This window comes from Rhincodon typus, chromosome 31 (genome assembly GCF_021869965.1).
Source record: "Rhincodon typus isolate 14 chromosome 31, sRhiTyp1.1, whole genome shotgun sequence".
In the NCBI taxonomy this organism is placed as follows: domain Eukaryota; kingdom Metazoa; phylum Chordata; class Chondrichthyes; order Orectolobiformes; family Rhincodontidae; genus Rhincodon; species Rhincodon typus.
The window spans coordinates 18,900,552-18,923,064 of NC_063362.1; the positions used below are offsets into that span (position 1 = coordinate 18,900,552).

The 22,513-nt window shown below is 42.1% G+C and overlaps 1 protein-coding gene across 2 annotated transcripts in view; it reads right to left on the reverse strand.

Moving 5' to 3' along the window:
• Positions 1 to 22,513, reverse strand: part of acap3a (ArfGAP with coiled-coil, ankyrin repeat and PH domains 3a) — a 315,834-nt gene that overhangs the window by 10,556 nt on the left and 282,765 nt on the right. Inside the window, exons 14-24 of one of the 2 annotated variants that reach the window (XM_048615183.1) lie at positions 21,628 to 21,739; positions 19,987 to 20,195; positions 17,419 to 17,488; positions 17,220 to 17,314; positions 16,002 to 16,216; positions 14,987 to 15,085; positions 14,217 to 14,309; positions 12,954 to 13,174; positions 12,603 to 12,712; positions 10,303 to 10,413; positions 8,714 to 8,775 (exon numbers count right to left, since the gene is read on the reverse strand). In XM_048615183.1, the coding sequence (XP_048471140.1) occupies positions 8,714 to 8,775; positions 10,303 to 10,413; positions 12,603 to 12,712; positions 12,954 to 13,174; positions 14,217 to 14,309; positions 14,987 to 15,085; positions 16,002 to 16,216; positions 17,220 to 17,314; positions 17,419 to 17,488; positions 19,987 to 20,195; positions 21,628 to 21,739 (1,397 nt within the window). Of the gene's footprint in view, positions 1 to 8,713; positions 8,776 to 10,302; positions 10,414 to 12,602; positions 12,713 to 12,953; positions 13,175 to 14,216; positions 14,319 to 14,986; positions 15,086 to 16,001; positions 16,217 to 17,219; positions 17,315 to 17,418; positions 17,489 to 19,986; positions 20,196 to 21,627; positions 21,740 to 22,513 lie in introns of both variants that reach the window. The other variant, XM_048615182.1, reaches the window with a different exon arrangement.

A 22,513-nucleotide genomic window follows, 5' to 3' on the forward strand; every position in this document is an offset into this window, starting at 1 on the left:
TGGGACTGTAAGGTTGATCATGGACCTGCCTTTGACACATGCACACATACACACACACACACACACACATACACACTCACAGATACACACACATAGTCTCTCTCTCACGCACACACACAAACACACAGTCTCTCACCCAAACGTGCATGCGTGCGTGCACACACGCACACAGATTGTGGAATCTGAATTCAATAAAAACTGAAATGAATTGTGTAACGATGACCATAAATCTATTGTCAATTCTCAGTGGGGGTGAAAAATATCTGCTTCACTAATGATTTTTAGGGAAGGAAACACTGTCCCTACCTGGTCTAGCCCACATGTGACTCCAGACCCACAGCAATGTAGCTGACTCTTAACTGTCCTTTGGCCAATAAATGCTGGTCTAGTGAATGATGCCCATATCCCAAGAATGAATTTTTAAAAATGGCGTTCCTGCCTCCAAGCTGTTCAGGTTCAGGAATCTGAATCTCAACATAATGAATTTTGCAATAGTTTATTGGTGTTTAAAACAAGAATATTCTGCATTTTAAATAAATCAAAGCCACGTAGTCTCCATGTGTTGGAACAGGAGACAAGCTGCCTCCTCACTTAGCAGTGAGACGTGGAAGTGTTGAGCCCTGGCGGCTATTGTCTGATACAAACACCTGTTGCTTTGAGTCCAAATGGTGTCTCAGTTCTCACCAAACTTCCGCATGTCAGCAACATGCAGCTTGCCTGAACCTTAGGCATTTTCACACCTCACACACTAACCTGACAAGTTGGGATAGGAGTGTTTATCAAGACAGCGGATAAGCAGCTAACTGTAGCCGGGTTACATAAAGCCTTGTGCATTACTCTCCTTGCGCACTGCACGCACAGCTGAGGGTGGGAGTTTGAAACACAGGATAATTGCAGAACTGTATACTGAGGGAGATTAAAGCATCACCTCAGTGGAGTTGGTTCCACAGGGAAAACAATTTGACAGTCAAAAAAAAAGTCTTGCATCACATTAGACCTCAGGCCACTTTCAAAGCACTTTACACTAATGAACTACTTTTGAATCAAAGTCACTTTTAGATATTTTCTAATCAGCTTGTTCAGTGATGTTATTACACATTTCTGGAGCAGATAGGACTTGAGCCCAGGTTTCCTAGCTAAGGGATAGGGACACTACCACTGCACTACAAGGGCCCCAAAGGTTTTATTTAAATCAACCTGTTAACATGTAGGAAACATGGCAGCCAATCTGCACACAGGAAAATATCCCAGACAGCAATGCAACAGTACCCAGGCCTTTCAATTTTAAGTGCTGTTAGAAATATTGTCCGGTATACCCAGACAGGGATAAATTGAACATCTCATACCAAAAGCTGCAACACAAACCAGGGCTCATCTGTACCTTGTGCTCATGTCACTGGAGTGGGAGTTGAACCTCACCTCTAACCTAAAGTGCTGCCTCCGAGCCATGGTTTTAAGAGGTAGGGAGGTGTTTGAGGGGGTGTGGAGTTCTGCAGCTGCTAATTTCAGTCTTGCCTGTAACTACAGTCTATTGAATGTTATAGGGTCCTGAGAGAGATTATGGCGGGTTGGGAAGAATTACTTTGTCTCTAGTGTTCACCCAACAATGATTCAGCCATTGTAACTATTCAATAGCGAGCAGCATCCATTGTGGGCAATGTATAATGAGGAAGTCTCAGTGAATGAGCTAGAAAAAGGAAGCAGAGAGTACCACTTAAGGTTAGGATTTCAAACCGAATTTATTAACAGTTTTTCAAAAGACAATAAGAAAGCAGACACAAGGCAACAGTCAAAAGTGTAAATTTTACAAAGATATTCAGTTGCAGAATGCATCAGAGTACAACATTCAGTACAGACAAGGGAAAGCTAGCACAAGCTCATGACAAAAGCAGGCAGTAAGAGGGTTAAGTTGCGTAGCATATTTACAGCTGTACAGCAAGACTCCATCCTACAGTATTTCTACATAACTTTTCACAAAGACTTTAGTTAAACTGCAAGTTTGTACTTTCTATGATATCTAACATACACTTAACTCGCTGTTGTGTTTTGCCAATTCATTGTTTGACATTAACTTCCAACTATGCGCCTTTATTATCCCCATCCCCAAATTCCACTAGGTGACAACTCCCTCCCTCTCCAATCCCCAGAGTATCTCCTGCCCTGAAAGGCACATCTAGTTGGGTTATCCTTCACCCAGTGGGTGCCTGTCAGGTTATATGACTGAGAAACAGGATTGCTCAACAGATGCCACCCAGTGTCCATGTGTGTTTTTAGCAGGGCTTACTGAATATGATCTGAATGGCAAAACCCTTCCTTCCATCCCACTGTGCTGACCAAACAACCCCTCCCCACCCCCATCCCCTCCTCCCGGTCAACTGCAGGCCAATTCTCACACCCACGACAGACCTAAAATTAGTGAACTCCATATTGAAGCTAGGGCCTTCTTGATGAGGAAGGATCCATTCCATACAGACAGTGTGTTACTAACTAAACCACAAAGCAAGGAAGGGGATCCTGTTTTAAAATATGAACTTTCATTCCATTAACTGAGTACTGGACCCATCAGTCTCTTGCTAACCTAGATTCAGTGTTGTGTCTTTTTTCAGTCTTTGGCAGGAAGTAACAGCCTCATTGATTGTGGAGTAAATGACTTTAGAGTAAATCACTTGTCTTTTAAAAATTATTGAATTTTTTTTAATATTGGAAACCATTTTTTCCCCTGTAATTAGCCCCATATCCAACAGTCATATAGTGGTTTATCCTAGCATGGAGGGGAAAAGTGGCTTACATTTCGTCTTGGTCTTTTCAACAAACAAAAGTTTACAAAGTGGCAGTCTTATAAGAGCCTTTATGGGTCTGTACCGATCCCCGACATTCACCCTGATTCCTTCAGGAAGTCTCTCACAGAAGGCAGGTGATACAGTGTGTTCTGATGACCTGGGTTCAGATCCAGTCCAGGCTGTGTAAATAAGAGTTTCTTTGCACAGGTTCTATGTGAGATTGGTTTTGCCCTGCTCCAAAGAATCTGTTTACATCATCCACTTATAGGCAGCTTAGGTGAGTTTGTGGCTCCTTATGAGGCTTGGTGAAAGAGCTTTTGCTGAACCTAACTCTTCTATTCCTGAGTGCACTTACTAAGGACTGTGGATGCTCTAGGTTGGAAAGTTCCTATTTTTCAACTCAATGAGCATTTAGTTAAAAAGGAGTGAAGTCTGGAATACCACATCTGTCAGAATTAAGTTTTCAAACATCTCTGCACATGAGCAGAGTTACACTGAACTATGATTGTAAATTTTAGCAGACCAGATCGGAAAACAGCACACAATAGGTGTTGTACAGAGTATAGCTTCTGCCTGATTCAAAAATCCTCTCCCTTTCGCCTCGTTATCTAAAAACTCCAGCGCAAATAGCCTCACCTCCATCTTATAGAATATCTATCCCAGTTCCTAAAGGATTATTGTGGTGACGGATTGCTGGATTGGAATGTCTTTAATTATTTGTGAGTTTCTTTGATAAGGTATTAAGGAGCAAAAATTACTAATCTACTTTCAGGGCAGTGGGTTCTCATGACAGATTCTAAGCCCAGGCAACATACTCTCCAATTTATTTCATTAAAACTGACTGATACTAATGACTGTATTAAACATAATTACCCTTATTTTATGCCCTTGCCAGAGAAGCATCATTGATTTGAATGGAGACATGGATGAAATGTAAGCATCTTCAAAACAGATTGTTCTGAAGGTGGAACAGCAAGTTCGACTTCTTAGAATTGTGCAGCTAAGTTCAGGAGAGAACTTGTGCTCCATCCTCATTTCGACCTACAATCACTGATACTACATCCAATTTATACAGATGGCTTAAACAGCAGTGGTTTGGTTTGCCTTACTCGTACAGAATCAGGAGACATGAGTTCTACCCTGATTTATTACAGTTTGGGGGCTGTCTCTAGGGACTGCACAGAATGTAAATGTGTGTGTGTGTTGAGTGTTTTCAGGGATTTGGCACTGGGCCAGTGGTTTCCGCCAGAGAAAAAGAAAAACTGCATCTTGACAACATTACCCATCAGCCTGCTGAATAAGTAGGAACTCCTTAATCTCAGCCCTACAGATGCTGTTGGAGCTTGTCCTTTCAGGGACTGGGCGTTCTCTTGCCAGACTATCAGGAGCCTTCAGGTGACACACTATTATAATCACCTTGAATCCTTCCTTACCAAATGAAACCAGTGGATTTTTCTTAGGCCAGTAATTCAGCACACCTCTGTAACCAATACACAATCACATTGTATCCCTCACATTTGTTGACAACTTTTAAAGAGTCTTACTTTTTTAGGGGTGAAATGTGAAGTGGTATTAGTTCAAGATAAACAACAATTATTTGCTAAGACTAAATTCAACACCTCCAAACAGAAAAGGAATGACAATATAGTTACCATGTAGAAATGAAACTCTGAGAAAGAAATGTTGAAAGTTTCAATAACGCAGTGATTTAAATATGTGTGGGGTAATCTTTAGATAGGGCAACAGATAGTGATGTTACTGGAGTAGTAATCCAGAGACATAGGTTCAAAGCCCATGAAATCAGTGACATGAGATCTCAAGTAAAAAAGCTAAAATCTATAACGTTGCCAGTGAAACTACCAGATCATTGTAAAAACCCAGATGGTCCTTTAAATCCTATTTAGGGAAGGAAACTTGCCATCATAGTCTGGTCTGGGCCTTTAGGTGACTCTAGTACCACAGCAATGTGGTTGATTCTTAAATATTTTTTGAAATGGTCCAGCACTTGTATTGATTATCACCTTTGCAAGGGGAACTAGCAAGGGCATGAAATTCTGGCCTTACCAGTGATACACACAGAGTGAATATTTAAGAAAAAGCTTTGAAACATACAGCCTTAGCTATATTTAGGGAGAGGATTGAGTAAACTCAAATCAGTGTCATGTAAAAATTAGGTCCATTAGAGGTGCATTCAGCTGGCAGTTGAAGAAACTTTCAGAGAGAGTAAAGGAACTCCCACTCTCAATAACAGTCAATTCAAGGATGGGCAGACTTCCTGAGGGAGGATCAATATTCCTGAAAGTGCACTGTTTGAACCCTGAAGTTATCTGCTGAATGCTCACTCCTGGTAAATTTTTGCCTAAAGATCTCACACAGATGAACATATGAAATTATTTTTCATCACGTTGAATTGTGGAATTGTTGTGAAGTTATGCTACTTCTGGGGGAGTCTAACGTGTCTGTGGAATCAACAGCTGGCTGCACAAGTGCCATGTGACCATTGAAATGTTAGACACTAACATTTTGGCAAATTCTCCAGTCTCATGTACTGTCCTGCAGTGTGACAAGGTGGGAGGATGCAGCCATAATTCCTAACATAGTTATACTTCCTAACAGGAGATTGTTTGCCCAACCTGCTAACAGCATTGAGTTGCTTTTGTATCAGTGAAGGGCAGTTAGGAGGGGATACAGTGCTGAATCCCACGTCTGACAATTCTCTCAGTTCCAGATAAAGAAACCGCATATTTCGAGCAGCAGATTTATGGAGCTTGAAGGGTGAGAGGTGATGGTCATGTATATTAATATTTTACGCTGTTGCTTTCTGCCAAAAGACACATTTTACAACTTGCAAGGATTTTGCACTAGGCTATGAAACAATGTTATGCACAGCGTTTAATTAGAGATGCTGGGAGTCACAAATCAATTTGAAAATATCGCTCTATACACAGAAACTATAAGAAAAAATCTCAAAATGAAAAGCAATTACTTTTTGTTGAAACTGTACCTGTGGGACCTGTTGATCCAGGTTTTGTTGCAAATCAAACAGCTTACACAGAATGCATTAAAAGAGATCTACTGAGAACTCGCCATGTGCTCTAGTAATCTATGCTAAACTAAGCAGTAGAAATCTGCACAGGTGCGTCACACTAAATAAAAGCTCAGAGACATTTTATGCCTGTACTGTGCCAAATACAAAACAAAGTGTGTCAATTTAAAAAAATACACTCTATGGTGTTACAAAAAAACCCACAAATCTCCAACAATAAACACAGTTACCTGTATTCATTTTTTTCATTGCACTATTCCTCTGGGCAATTCATATAAATAAACATTTAAAACAACACTTTCACTGTTGAGAGAACTCACAAAGTTAACAGAAAACAATACTGTAGGTAGGAAAAGTGCACAAAGTTGTTTTATACATAAAATCTAATTCATATTCTATTTCATTTTAAATAAATTGTCCCAACCAGAACAAAACTCCATTTTAATATTTACAGAACTCGATTTCCCCCTTAAAATGTGTGATTTTGTTTTGAGGAACAGAATGTTGTAACCACCTTTTTTAATATATCAAGCAATACATCAACACACGACACCTACTGTACAGGCACAAGGGCAGATTCTGTCCTATATGTGTAACTAAGGTCACCTGGTCTGTTTATAATAATTACAACATCAAGATTAAAAACACAAGGTCAGTGTTACCATGAAACCCAATTACAGAAAACAATCAACTTTCTTCTAACCTGCTCAGGTTCTGGTTACAGTACTAGATGCAGCATCTCAACAAAGCAATGTTTGATTAGTTAAAAGATCAAAGTAGTTCATATGGCTCAACACTTCGCTATTCCATTGCATCTCCAGGAATATTCATCACCATACAAAAGTTGAGTATAATATAAAGGAATATTTAGTTGCCATTTCAAGTTATTTAATAGTAATTCATTGGCAAACTAATCCTGGCTGCTTAAAAATTGAGTTTATTAAAGGGAGTCCCTTAGGACCACATCTTGCTTGGCAGGCATTTGCTGATTAATTGGATTTTTTCTCTGTAACTGAGGCAATGAGTTTTGCAGCACCAATCGTGAAACTAAATCAGAACATTTATTTCCAGGCTTCTCATCTCAACCTAACAGCCTCAGACATAATCAGTCCTGTGCAGAGTTGGTGAAAGCAGAGAAGGTTTTGCCCAAAGTTTAATTCTTTATATGTGACCTGTGTAACAGTTTCCAGTGGAAACAAATGATTTAAAATAAATTGATTCCTTTTTTTTAAAAACTGAAAGACTTGTTTGGTAAAAGGCAATTATATTTGTTAAACTCCTCCCCTCCTTGCTTTTAAAAAAGTTCTTTATTTCATTGTAATGCACGCCCACAAAATCTCCTTTGTGGCTTCCTGGACCTTACTCCTCAAACTCATAAAACTATCTGTGGATGTGTCAGTCGTTAGCAGCAATATCTACCTCCAGTTAGCAGCGGCCAGAGGAAACCCACAAATACCTAATTTTCTACAAGGCCAATTCCTTGGGTGTTACCATGAGATTCCCACTTTGTTCACTGTGCTGGACTTCCTCTTGAAAATCATGAATATTGGCAAATAAAAGCAAAGTTCTGCAGACACTGGAGATTGGAAATAAAACAGAAAGTGTACTGAAAGAAGAGTCAAAACATTCACTCTGTTTCTCTCTCCACTGATGATGTCAGACCTGCTGAGTTGCTCCATCATTTTCTGTTTTTACTTATGAATTGTTGGCAGCTTTGTTTGTCTGCAGCTGGCAAGGTGACTGATCTAAATCAGTTTGGGAATGTATCACACTAAGCAAGGGTGTGAATGTTAACCTGGACACATTCAGTTTGCCTCGTAGGGTACCAACAGAAAAGAGCCAAGAAGAATTACATTAAAAACAGATAGCTTTTAAAAAAATATACAAACCAGGCTCTAAGGAAATGATCAATTCCTAATTGCAGGCAATAAGGTAACAAATATTTATGGCCTTATAGAAGAACATTTAACTCCTATTTGTTGTTAATTTGTTATCAGAAATTTATAGTACACATACTTAACTGAGCATCCTGGTTTTAATTGGAGGGGCTGAGATAGACTTCCTATTTAAATTCAAAATATTTTAAAGTTTAATTTAATTTAATTTAAACACGTAAAATTTAAAATTTTAAAATCTCAACCCCAGCTACGTTTTTCTTTGTTTTTCCTTCCCAGCTGTCCAAAAGTCATTGATTCAGGATGTACAATTTCACAGGTACCAGCAATGCTGTGTACATCATGTAATTGTACTAGAGACTGGGTGCTCGCAAACCCTTTGAGTGCGGAAGTGGTAGTGTGGGGTACAGTATCAATGCTGAACCCAATCCTGTTCAACTTGATAGCTGTCAGGAATGGGAACCTTGGCTGAATTTGTCCTCCCTCACCCAGGGGTCTCGAGATCGACTGGAGCATCTCTATTTGCACCTAGTGAGACCTGACAGCTCGGCAAAGACTTGCTGACCATTATGGGCTGGTGCCATGTAATGGAGCGCATCGGCCCTCTGATCCACCAAGGACATTAACCCTTAGAGAGTGGAATGTTTCTCAGTGATTACTTAATTCCATGCTTTACAGTAATCACATTGAGGCTGAAAAATGTGAATAAAGCATCTGTTCACACAAGACAAAATAAACTTTAAGCACACTGCCCTTTCCTGCTTTCACCATCAGTGCCAGCTGTGCGTACACAGTCATAAAAATAAACAGCTCATCGTTCCACCATCCATAACAGAAATGTGTAATCAAAAGAGGCCCAGTTTATCATTACTACATCACCCAATCAGGTTAGTTAGTGCTGTTTCCCTAGCATTCATCTATCTTTAGGCTGATAAATTCCTGAATGCACTTCCTGTACTGAAGCTCAGTGGGACTGCTGCTAGGATATTGACCTGGCTGGCCAAATGGGCCTTCAGTCTCCCGCATCTCTTCATTCATTCTTGCCAGTCGCAATCTGTGGGCAAAAAGAGGGAGCAAATTAACATTTCTTGGGCAACAAAAGACCATTCTTCAGAGAGAAAATCTTCTCAAATTGAACCTTAGATTTTATGTTAACATCCTAATTTGGACAGCGGTAATGTGGATCCAATATTCATCACACCCCCCTCTCCATCTGAAACCAGATTCTGACTAAATTCTGACTCAGATTAACCGAATGAATTCCTTGATGTTTTTCTCTAGATAAGTGACTTTAAGATGGTCTTAAACAAGTTTCCTAGTGGGGGGCAAAGCTGTCTAATTGGCTGTCTCACTTTCTGGCCCATGCTTTGTGCATCATTCTGATGAAGGGCTCACTTTAAACATCGAATGTGGCAGGAAACAGGCAACTGGTTACTATATGCTACGCCCAATGTTCTTTACACTGGAGCCAATAGGAATGGAAATGTATGAACCAGGTAAAAACTAGCAACTTCTTAACTACCGAGATAGTAGGAACTGCCGATGCTGGAGAATCTGAGATAAAAAGGTGTAGAGCTGGATGAACACAGCAGGCCAGGCAGCATCAGAGGAGCGGGAAAGCTGACGTTTCGGGTTGAGACCCTTCTTCTGCCTGGCGTGCTGTGTTCATCCAGCTCTACACCTGGTTATTTCAACTTCTTAACCACTGTCTATTTTCTGCCACTGCTGAAAGTTATCAACTCTGTGCCACAGATTTTCTTCTAGATTTCTTACAGTTATTACATTTCACAGAGAGCGGTTTGTGGGTGGAATGAACTTCCAGAAGTAGTGGTGGATGGGAGTATAGTTACAACATTTAGAAGACATTTGGTTAAGTACATGAATAAGAAATGTTTGGAGCAATATGGGCCAAGCTTGGGCAGGTGGGATTAGTTTTATTTGGGATTAAAGTCAGCATGGACTGGTTGGACCGAAGGGTCTGTTTCTGTGCTGTTTGACTCCATGACTCTATGACTCTATTTCACTGTGGACAGCATCAGAACCAAGCCTGATCCTGTCAACATGCAACACTTCCAATTGTCCTCACCTGGATTACAGAATTCAGGCTGAGCTCCACAGTGGCTACATCATGAAGGCCTCCAAGTCTAAGAACCTGCCCAAAATGTGCAAGTACCTCTTAGGCCATAAGAGCATTCAGGGTGTGTCGAGGGAAGGGGCAGACCTGCTGCCCAACTCCTTCCAACCCTGCCTCAGAAGGACCGTGTCTGAGAGAGTTCCTAAAGACAGTCTGCTCACCATGATACCCGACAGACTCAAAGGGAACACGTTTACAGGTCACTGGCCGGAGTCAGAGGTTACCGGTGGAACAGTGGCAAAAATGAATTTAGAAAATACAGTACAATTCATAAACTTTCACTTGAGCAGTACTTGATAATAGTGACCATTTTTATTGTGTGCAATAGAAGTAGAAATGGGAATGTTCGAACAATGGGTTTTAAACAAAAATGTAAAAGAATTCCAGATTTGAAAGGTGGCAACAATTCTCAAACAGCAAGACTGAATACAGGAGAAGGGGGCTTACAGAGTCACTATGTCTGCGTTGGCTGCTTGAACAGCAATGCTGAGTGGATCCTGCCCATCATCGTCCACTGCATTCTGACTGGCTCCTCGTTTGAGAAAAAGACAGACCTGACTGGGGACAGAATTGAGACAAGGTGAGAAAACATCAGCTTCATACAAACTTTCAGAGGCTTACATTTAAATAGCGCCTAGCATATTAAAACTTGCCAAGATGCTCAGCAAGCAGCTGACAAATTTACTGTTCCAAGTACTTGGGGCTGGGTTTGGGTGGGGTGGGGGAGGGGAGGCTGCAAAATCTTAAAAGCCACAATTTGGCAGTTTCAGGGCGCTGTCAGGAAATACATTTTCATGCAAAAGGTAGTGGAAATCTGGAACTCTCTTTTCCAAAAAGCTGTTGAGTTTGGCCGGGTGGGCTGGTGGTGAGGAACGTCAGTTTTGAAAATTTCAAAAACTGAGATTGTTAGGCAAGATTCTGAAGGATGTAACACCCAGGTGGGCAAATGGAGTTAAGATATAGAACAGCCAAGATTTAGCTGAAGCACTGGACAGACCTGAGTGGTTGTGTGGCCTCCTCTTGTTGCTACCTGGGTGGATACATTAATCTGAACTTCATTTCTGACTGACGTAGAGCAATGTGTCAAAGAGTGGCCACGACAGCCTTTCAAAACGTTGCCACAGACTAAATGGGCAGAGTGGTCCCCTTCAATGTTGAAACATTCCACGATTTTATGAACCCATATTTCTTGGGCTGAATCAATTTTTTTCCCCCAAAGTTGCTGTCATCTTCAAACCTGGAAGTTGGGGTGGGGTGGTGGGGGGACAGTGGTGACACTGTGGCTCAGTGGTTAGCACTGCTGGGACCTGGGTTTGATTCCAGCATTGGATGACTGTCTGTGTGGAGTTTGCACATTCTCCCTGTGTCTACATGGTTTTCTGCCGGGTGCTCCAGTTTCCTCCCACAGTCCGAAGGTGTGTAGGTCAGACGGATTGGCCATGGGAAACGCAGGGTTATGGGGATAGGGCAGAATGCTCTTCAGAGGGTCTGTACAGACTCAATGGGCTGAATGGTCTCTTTCTACACTGCAGTGATTCTATGGAGGCTGAAGTAGGGAGTCAGGAGCAGGGGAAAATGTGAAAAAGGTTCAAACGTGGAAAAAGTAGAAAATAAAAATAGAATAAGAGAAAAGCAAAGGATTAAAAAAAACAGGAGGGCATAGAAGATGCATTTTATCATACACCAGGTCTTGATTGCTTAGCCCCACAGTGGTGTTTGTGCAGTTGTATAATTGTAATGTTTCTGACCCAGCACAAAAGCTGAAGTCTGACAAAATCAGAGACCAGAAAGTCCAGGAGCTTCAGAGTAGCATGAAGGGGAAAGAAAAGACAAAAACCAAAGAAAGAGACATTAGGAGGAGTGATCAAAAATATTGTGAGGGATGTGGGTTTGAAGGATGTGCAATAGTGAGGGGAACAAATCCCACTGGGTGTGAACAAGGCACCTGAAGGATCAACAGCTACTGAAAGGAAGAGAAGGTCAGAATCAAAGGAATGGGGAAGGGGCTGGAGGAGGCCAAGACAATGTAAGGAATTCATCATGAGGATATGAATTTTAAATGTGAGGTTCTGAGCACCAGGAGAACTGTGAATCATTGAGGAGAGGCATGGTGAGATCCATACAGCGGAGTTTTCATTTAGTCTATGGAGGATGGAGTTTGGGAGAAAGGCCAGGAGTGTGCTGAAGTCATAGTCCGGAGGGTTGCTGTCCCGTGAGGGAGAGAGACAAACTGGTGGCGGTTTAATTTGAGGATCAAGCAAGGCAAGGAGAGAGTGTGGGGGTCTGTGTGTGTTCAGAAGGCAGCATCATCATGAGCCAGAGGGGGAAACTGAACCTGTGCTGTTGGCATCGCTCTGCATCTCAAACCAGAGACGCAGCCAACTGAGCTAACCAACCCTTTTCAGGGTAAATTGAGTGGAGATACAAGAGCCCTTCACAGTGGAAGAGATAAGGTGTCAGAAACTGGGCAGGACCGAATTGGACGCTGAGGTCACAAAAGGTTCAGCTCAAAGTGGTCATGAAGTGTGGAACAAGCCATTGATAAGGCATCAGTGAGGTCAGTTTTTCCCAAGTTTAATTGAACTAAGTTATAGCTCACCCAGGACTGGACATTAAACAAGTAATCAGGCAACACAGAAGAGGGCAGAAGAGCTTGATAAGGATTAAAGGTTAAAAATATCCTCAAAAGGATTTCAGCTGTTCTCCAAGTTATTATCAGCCTCAGCAGATATACATGTACTCCTTACCCAGTGTGTCCCAGATAGGTGGCATGATGGATCGGCCCACGACCTCGAATATCTTTTTGATTTACATCAGCCCCATTTTGAAGTAGGAATTCACAAGCAACAAGTGAACCCTGTCAAAAACACACAAAGCAAAGAAAAAGATAAGCCTGATGAAATATCACCAATCCAAGCCCAGGAACAATAATCTAATGAATGTGCCCATCTGGTACAGTCTGAGTGGAATGCTCAAAGGTTGCCTGTTTACTTCCCCTCTTTAGCGATAATGTACATTCTGTGACAGCACCTCCCGAACCCACACCCTCCTCCAAGGAGAAGGACAAAAATATGTGAAGGAAGATCGGTGGGACCTACCCCAATGACTGCTTGAATGAGCGGAGTTTTATTCTCATCCTCATCATTGACCCAGTTGACGTCAGCAGCATGGGCCAAGGCCTCAGCCATGACAGCCAGATTGCGAGCTTGTGCTGCCTTATACACAAGGATGCCAGGGTGTAGCTCTCGGAGATCTTCGGAGTCGGAAGCTTCTGCCTCAATCTCTGCCTCACCGCTTGACTCCTCAGAAACCTCACTCACTGTTAACAGAAAAGCAACAGTGAGCCATTTCTCCTCAGCCCAACCTTTCCATTTAATCCTCTCTAGTGGGTGATTAGACCCAAGGGACAGGGGCAGAAATCACAGGGTCCAGTGTTGCTCTGGGCCCCCATTCCCATTCCCAGCCCTCGACTCAAGCACAGCAAACCTCTAGATGCCTGGCCACTGTCATAGGATCCTGATGTATCCACATCACTAGGCACACTATTAGCAGGGCACAGGTTAACATTAATCTGGGGTGGGCGTTCAATGCAATGTATTAGAATGACTTGTCACTAGAGAACACAGCCCAGACATATAGAGCTGTGCAAGATCCTGGATATGCACATGTGCAATCTGATGCAATCTTCCAGCCTTGCATTATTTGCTGAAAACCTTGTCTGAAAGTGGAACACAGCAGCAACCCATCTTTGTGTATCCGGTCTTCAGCCACTTCAGAGAATCATTAGAAAATCATTAAGTGGTAATGGGTTTGCTGGTTACAGGGAATGTGAAGGCAGATGTTACTGCTGGTATTCTACCAGGGATTGACAGAATAAGAGTTTCTGTAGAACTCTATTGATCATTCCAAAATAAAAGGAACAATGATTCCCTTTTAAAAAATTACAAGTTGTTTGCTCCTTTCTGGAAGGTGCATACCCATGTGAGATATTATCCCATAGGCACTGGCAGTTCTCTTAGACACTGTCCCTAGTGGCCAATTGTCTTTATGGGAGCATGAACCATTTAGGTTATTTGGCTTTGGGATGCATCACAATCTACTTTATCCTGTCAAGTCCATTAAAGTACATTTTTCCAGAAGGCCTGTGGTCAGGAATGAGTCTAAACTGGATGTAAATAATCAGGTTTTAAGTCTGAAAAGCCACTTTGAGAATCACATTTATGAGAAAGTTGGTAGGTTCTGATATTGCTGACCGGAGTTGTAGCACATTGAGAGATTTGATTACATTGAGATTGAACATCAATCCTCACGCAGCACTCCTGAGCTGAGCTTGGCAGGAAGAAACTGGAAACAGGACTAACCTTCTTCAGTGACACTGTCCACCACTGTGCCGAATACCAGGATATCGGTGCTGCCATCGGTGCTGCCGCCCAGGCCACTGTCACTGCTTAAACCTGCGGGGCCAGCAGACAGACAGCAAGAGAAACTTCAGTACCTTTAGACTGGCAAAGGAAAGGCAAGGTAACAAGGATCTGTGTGGGACTGCCCCTTAACGAAGATGGCAGGCCATGCAGCATCAGAGGAGCAGGACAGTTGACGTTTAGGGTCGAGACCCTTCTTCTTTTCTGAAGAAGGGTCCTGACCCGAAACGCCAACTTTCCTGATCCTCTGACGCTGCCTGGCCTGGTGTGTTCCTGCAGCTCCTCACTGTGTTATCACCGATTCCAACATTGGCAGTTCTTGCTATCCCTTAGAGAAGGTGTCTTCTTTCTCTCAGAGGATCATGGGGTTTTGGAACTCTTCTCCCTCAGAAGGTAATGGAAGCAGGGCCATTGAATATTTTTAAGATGCAGGTAGATAGACTGTTATTGGGTAAGGAAATTAAAGGTGATTGGGAATAGGTGAGAGTGTGGAATTCAAAGCACTAATTGATCAGTCACAAACTTATTGAAGCTCAGAGAAGGCTCAGGGTGCTGATTGGCCTTCTGTTGCTCCTAATTCGGTACGTTTGAAATCACAATAATGGGGCACAGCTATTAAACTGTATCCTGTATTCAGTCATTGCCGTGTACTTGGTTAGTACTCTAAACGTTTACAGTGCTGTGTACACAGTTCACAAGAGTATACTTACTACGGGGCCCAGCTGTAGTGTCAAAGTATGAAAACAGCGAGTCAAGTTCATCAGGACAAAACAGGGAGTCTCTTCGAAATTTTCTCTCCAGTGCAGCTGCTGCATTTGCCACAATGTAACCAACCCGGGAAGAAAGAAAGTGATGAGTCATTAACGATTGCATACAGACAGAGCAATAAAGCTAATGCTACGAAACTCTCTTCTTTCCTCGGTGCTGAAAGGGGGACAGACTCACATGTGGGACTGCTCCAGGGGAGTATTTACCCTTGAATAACTCACACATGATCAGTCTTCATTCCTGTGTCTGGACAGTGGGTTATTTATTTATGGGGCCATAATTGGAATGTCCTGAGCTGGTCCCTAAATATGGCTTTCATCCTCAAGTGGTCACAAAATGATAACAGATGTTGGGAAGCTTGCCTGATACTTATTTTTGATTTTCTCTTGCCACAGATACCAGTCCCCAGCTGGCATTAGTCAGTTCACTGAGGGCTCAATTTTACACTGGATGATGCATTTAGCTATCCTTTAAATCTACTATAATTTAGAACAATCCATTTTACAGTGAGACTTATTGGAGTACTATGAAGTTTGTATAAAAGGTACAATGTTGTTCCTTGGTCTAGAATTCTTCTTTAGTATTGTGCTCATTAAGGTTTTGAAGGGACTGGATAAAAGAGATGGTTGTTCAGAATAATTCCCTCATCACAGGGTTAAAACAATAGATTTAATCTAGATGCTGATCTGGTGAAGTGGTTGGGGAAGAGGTCTGTATGCTGCATAAGTGATGGTGCAAACTGGTTGGGCTGAATGGCCTGTTTTTGTGCTACAGACTCAGTGAAGTGCCTTTGCCTGTAATAGCTAGAACCTGCAATGTCGACACTAACATGTAGAACAGTTACTTGAACAAGGTGTGGCAGTCAGGTGAGGAGGGAAGAACATCCATTCTTTTTTTTTTCCAAGATATAGACTGCAGCCAAAAAGAATAAAATGTCTTGGCTAATTCTGCTTTCACCTGCTGCGAATGTTGCTGGTGATACACTGCCAGCGTCCTGCCGATACCTCCTGCGTGCTGTCGGAGCTTTGGTGGAACTGTTGTGCCGTCGGCATTTCTTGACACTCCATCGCCGTGGTTTCCGTTCAGTATCTGTGAGTGCGTCGGCATTAGGCAGTTTTTTAAGGAATTTCTTTTCTACGTATTTGGCTTTGATCCAGGCTTCCTTCTGCTGCCTACAACACATTCAAACAAAGGTTTTAGAAACAAAATGAGCCTGCCCATCCACTAGCCATTCGCGGATGGAGAGTATGAGCTTAAAATGTCAGAAATCTGAAAGTATTAAACATTTCTCCAAGAACTTCCTGCAGCTCTGTGGTTGTGCACATTTTCTATTGGGTTATTCCGAGCTGGAACATCCCTGGATAAATTAATGATATGCAACCAATTTGCTAATCACAACAAGGGCATCAGTGGAAGTGCAGGACTCCCCTTTGGTACCTCTGGGCTATGGACAAAAGAAAAAAAATCATCCAGTGTTCTTTCAATAAGGTAAAGGCATTGAGATACAACAGTATGTAATGACCTTTGCCCAGGTTCGAATATTCTCTGCCCAGGTTTATGTTTATCTGGCTACTTGGCTAAGCTATTAGTCAAAAATCCAACCATGGAGGCAAATTCAATCAGGGCTTCCGAAAGGGAGTTAGATAATTGTCTGCAGGGAACAAATTTGCAGGGCTACAGGGAAAAGGAAGGGGAGCAGGACTAATGAAGTTGTTCTTGCAGACAGCCAACTCAGACATGATAGCATCCTCGTGTTCTGTAAACAGTGTATGATTCTGTAGAACACGACTACAGCTAACACCTTCAGGAGCAAATGGGCAAGAAAGGCCCCCATCAAGGATATTTCCGTTCACTGCAGGCTACTGGCTTCTCCGTCACTCCTGCTCAGCCTTGCTTCACTACAGAAGGCAGCCTACAGCAGAACATGATGGATAACGCCAGATTTAGCGCCTCTCCTCTTGTCCAAGGTGGCTCATTGCATTTCTGGAAGGATCTATGAGCTGTAAACATGGCCAGCAGATCCCCACAGTGGCAGACAGATACAAATCAGACAACCCAGAGCCAGCTGGCAAGGAAGCCAACACCATAATGACCTCCAATCCATTGGGAACATAGAGTAAAATTCTTGATGAAGTATGGTACATTGTTGACTTGGAGAATTATTTCAAATGTGACCTTGTACTCGTCGGCTGTGGTTTCTTCAGTCCATATTCCTCACATCTTCCTTCATAAATATGATTAATAGTGTTGTTTCCCAGCTCGCACATCAACTGAAAGTGAGCACATTTTAGATTTAAGCTGTAGAAAATCATTCACAATACAAATAAGGTTGAATCAAATGTGAATCTCATCAAGTGCCAACATTCAAAGTTACCTTAAGTAACTCTGGCTCCCAGGAGTCCAATGTGAGAGAACGAACCTTGGAACACTGGACACCAAGGCTCCTTTTAAAAAAAAGTCCAAAAGGAACAACATTAAAAGCTGATACTTGCAAAGGCAAAACACAGCCCTGTGCTTTACAAATTCATATTTTGGCACTGAATATACAGCGGGAAATCAGGAGGGAGGTCAGAGGTTCTGCATTTTCTGTCCATAATGAATAAAAAATCCTATGGACATGCTGAACTCTCAGCCTGAAATCCTCCCATTGTTTTAGTGCACATGAATTGTGCACTTAGTCTGTGAGGCAATAGAATCACAGATTCAGAGTCATACAGCATGGATACCAGTCCACGCCAACCATGTTCCCAAACTAAACTAGTCCACCTGCCTGTGCTTGACCCATATCCCTCCAAACATTTTCTTTTCATGAACTTTTCCAAATGTCTTCTAAACGTTGTAACTGTACTGCATCCACCGCTTTCTCTGGCAGTTCATTCCATGCACGAACCACTCTGTGTAAAAAAAAAAATTGCCCCTCATGTCCTTTCTAAATCTTTCTCCTCTTATCTTAAAAATATGCCTCCTAGTTTTGAATTCCCCCACTCTAGAGAAAAGGCCCTTGTCATTCACCTTATCTGTGCCCCTCATGATTTTACAAACATCAATAAGGTCACCCCTCAACCTCCTATGCTCCAGTGAAAAAAATCTCGATCTTTCCGGTCTATTTTTGTATTTCAAACCCTCCATTCCCAGCAACATCCTGGTAAATCTTTTCTGAACCCTCTCCAGTTTGATAATACCCTTCCTATACCAGGGCGACCAGAACTGGACACAGTATTGCAGAAGAGGCCTCAATGTCCTTTAAAACCTCAAAATGATGTCCCAACCCCCAAACTCTATGATCTGAGCAATGAAGGCAAGCGTGCTAATCACCTTCTTAACCACCCTGTCTACCTGTGATGCAAATTTCAGCTGGTTCTTTATATTCTGACAGTGTAGAGCTAGGCACTGGTCAAAGGGATGAAAAATGCAACCCCACACCCTCTCAATTAGATGGTCAATTTTGGAAATGAACCAATTACATAACAGGGAGTGAGAGGGTGTAAATCTTTGTTTTGCTGATAGTCAAGAAATTACAATTATAGAAGCATCCAGCGCAGAAGACCATTCAGCTCATTGTGCCCGTTCTGGATTTTTGGTTGTGCTATCCAGACAGTTTCATTCTCTCGCCCTTTCCTCAAAGCCCTGCAAAACATCCCAAGATCAGTTCTCTCTCCTTTCCCTAAGCCTTGTAATCATCCGCATTAGGAATGTAGCATCGAGAAATTTAACACTTTCCCATTTTTTGGAATGTAATTGTCATACTCTCTATTGCACCACTGTGATATGTTAACACCTCCCACCCTAGCCTTCTTGTGGACTCTCTAATAAAGTCACCAGTTTCAGACTGTTGAGGGCCATTTTAATTTGTGTCAGGGATAAAATGGGTGAGAGCAAAGTGGCTAGGTATTAAAAAGTACTCACTTGCAGCTAAATTTTAGCCTGGTTTTGTATCATTAAGAACTGGGTAACGAGGATTGAAAAGCTCACTGCTCTACAACAGTTAGTTTTAAGCAGCCACACACAACATTGTGTCTGGGGAAGATGTAAATCAGTTTATTAATAATGCTGGACTACTGCTGCCCTAGTAGCTTGAAGGGAGCAGCTGGCTACTTAAATTAAGTCCGATATTAAAATCATAAGTAAGTGAAAAATTTATGGATTCCAAAAACAGGAATTACTTCTTACTTAAGACTATTTAATCAAAAAGTGATCAAGGGGTTGTGTTCCAACATATTGTTTGTTTAATATTTTAACTGATTCCAAGGTGATCAGTCATTCTAGGGAAATTAAAACAGCGATTTACATCAGTGTGTCATCAGCAGCTGGGGTATACAGTCTGAAGTATGCTGGAAGCACTGCTCCAGTGTCTCAGGCTGTTGGCAGGTCTATGAAAGCTCTCGGCCTACCAGACTTCTGGTAGGAATACACAACTCATGACCTGATGCTTTGAAAATACAACATTCTGTTCAAAACTCAACAACTTATTGGAAGTAAACAACAAACCACAATTAAAAATATGAAGTAAAAGGTGAGCATGCCACTTTGTTCTTGCCTCATTTTTTGAGCGTATCAATTTTTTACATTTTCCATACAATCACATCTACCTTTACACAAATGTTCCTGTTAAGAAGGTACCTTAATGCCTGCTAATTATTAATTTCTTTTACTCCTTCAATCATCTCTGCGTTCAACACTCTTAAAAAAAAAGGTCATGAGCTTTAGAGCAATTTGAAAGGTGACTTCCAACCAATTGAAAGGTCAAACCTGGCAAAGATTAACATTGGTCCATAAGACATTGGAGTAGAAATAGGCCATTCAGCCCATTGAGTCTGCTCCCCATTCAATGAGATCATGGCTGATCTGATAATCCTTAACTCCACTTTCTTGCCTTTTCTCCAATAACCCTTGATTCCCTTACTGATAAATATCTGGGGGAGTGAGAAATCTGGGAATTTACCTGTGAATTCCAGAGCACTCAATGCAGAGTGTGATCCCAAGGTTGATGCTGGCCCATCGAGGGTCAGCTTGTCCGCAGTCACAGCACTGGTCATTGCCAGCAATGCCCTGCACTCGCTGCAGGATGCTTTCACCCTTCACACTGCGATCCCGGGAGTCACTAGCGGAGTCAATGCTGCTTGTGGATGGAGATGCAGTTCTGTCCAGCCTCTGCCGGGAAGAAACGAGATTCGATTTAACATGGGGTGGGGGGTGGGGTGTGGGGTGTGGCTCAACTGCGTTCCCACATGGAGCTGCACTGGCAGCTAACTCTCATGTTGATCAACTTACAAACAAAGGGCACCGCTCTTCAAACAACCACAACACTTTGCGATGTAACAACGTGATAACATGTTAAATACTTGCAAGGTGTTAATTAAAGAATGTGTTTGTTAACATTAGAAGTCAAATCTGACAAGTAACACCACGAGGAGTGTGTAATTTAGGCTGACATTTCAGTCCAACACTGTGCTGTCAGTGCAGTCTTTTGGCCAACACATTAAATAGAGATCTTGCAAGTAGACACCAAAACGAACCCACTCTTTCCAATTCCCGTTTTCCAACAGCTCATTTTCTGGACAAAAGACTTTCTCTGGTCCATTCAGAGTGGGACTGTGGAAACAGCTGACACTGCATGTTGGAGCTCTGACCAGTGAGTCAGAGGTTTACAGTTAGCAACTCCATTCTGATCTGAGACGCGCGTGTCTGACTGTCAAGACCTGTACCTGGAATACTGGCACTGGGGTGAGAAGCAGATTGAGGATACTGGAGTAAATTAACGGCACTTTGACAGCAAGTCAGAGGTCATGCTGGTTTAACAGAAACATGGATCAGTGTGCAATGCAAAGCACAATGTCGCAAATTTATATAACAACAGAAAATGGTTATCTCGCTAGACATTACCATAGCCTCGAGGAATGGTCTCTGCTGCAGAGGTTGTGTTGAAAGTGGCCTGTTGCAAATGTTCTACTTGTCCCCGTGGAACAAGCACTTGAGGCACACATTGAGGTCAAACTGGGACCAATTGCTGTTGCACGGAGAAAGCTATCTTTACATTAGTAACTGCTTGTAAATCTCTGACTTCTCTCATGGGTGGAGGGGGTGGAGTTATCAAGGGCAACAGGAAAAATCTGTCACCCATACTTAGAATTCAGATGAATGAGTTGCAATGTTTGTTTTTGCTCCTTTACCAATATGAAATTTAAATTGTTCGCTTGCTGGTATAACTTAACAGTTGGCACATTACATCCTTGAGTGCAGTGTAATGTTTGTATGTTGACACCATACATGTCAAATATGATTGAAGAATAACCATCTATTGGACAGGCTAGACTGGGCCTGGGTTTCACATCCTGACAGCACAGTACTGCACTGCAGTGTTAGTCCAGATTTTGACCTTCAGTCTCTGGAGTGGAATCTGAGTCCATTAGTCAGAGTTGGAATAATCAGAATGGAGCCACAGCTGATACCAGGTTGGTTTGTGACATTCTAATGTCTTAATCAGGGAAATAATTGGATGGCAAAGAAACAAAAAAGGTTTCCATCATAGCTGACGTGACCCTTAGTGTGGAACCGCACATCTGAAGGGTTACGCAGGACTTACATTGATGTAGTTGTTATCTGGGCTTTCTCGGTATGCAGTGGCGATGCTGGCCTGCACTGCCTGAATCCAGGCTAGGCGTAACTTTTCCGAGTCTGCCTGCAGCATACAGCTCCTGTAGAAAACAAAGTACATAGTCAGGGAAAGATCTTAAAGACTGGATAATATTTACTCTCTACAAGAGGCCATACTGTTTTTAAGTTCCTTTGTTGCCATCAATAGAACATTCAAAATGATTCCCACACACATGATAAGAACCTTGTGATCGCTTCTTTTGCTGGAAGAGAAAGGAGAAAACTTTACCAATTTTTAAAACTTGATTTGAGAAAATAAAATCCACGAGTTTAAAGCGACTGTCAAGATTATCCTTTCCAGAGTTTGATTAAAAATGTAATCTTTGTCTTAAAATGAAAATCTAATTCACACTGGTTGAGATATGTGATAAAGGGGATAGACATGTCCAACTTGCATTAAGGGTTGACATCTGTACAATTCAGGAAACCGAAAACAAGGAAGCAACATATGTCTGTAAGCCTTGACCAAAATAGCACCCACTGTCAGTATATTAGTACCCAGGGTCTGCAGGTAGGATTTTGATGCATGTCAATGCCCTGAACTTGGGTATACAGGACGCAATTTCAAAGTTTACAGATGATAGGAAACTTGGAAACACAGTAGACCGTGAGGAGGATGGTAGCAAGATAATACTCATTGGTAAAATGGGCAAACATATGGCAGATGAAATTTACACACAGAAATGTAAAGCAATGCATATTGGTAGGAAGAATGAGGAACGGCAAATTAATCAAAGATGTGATTTTAAAGCAGGAACAGAAAGACCTTAAGTGTACATATAAAAATCTCTGTATCATGTCAGAACAGAAGGCAT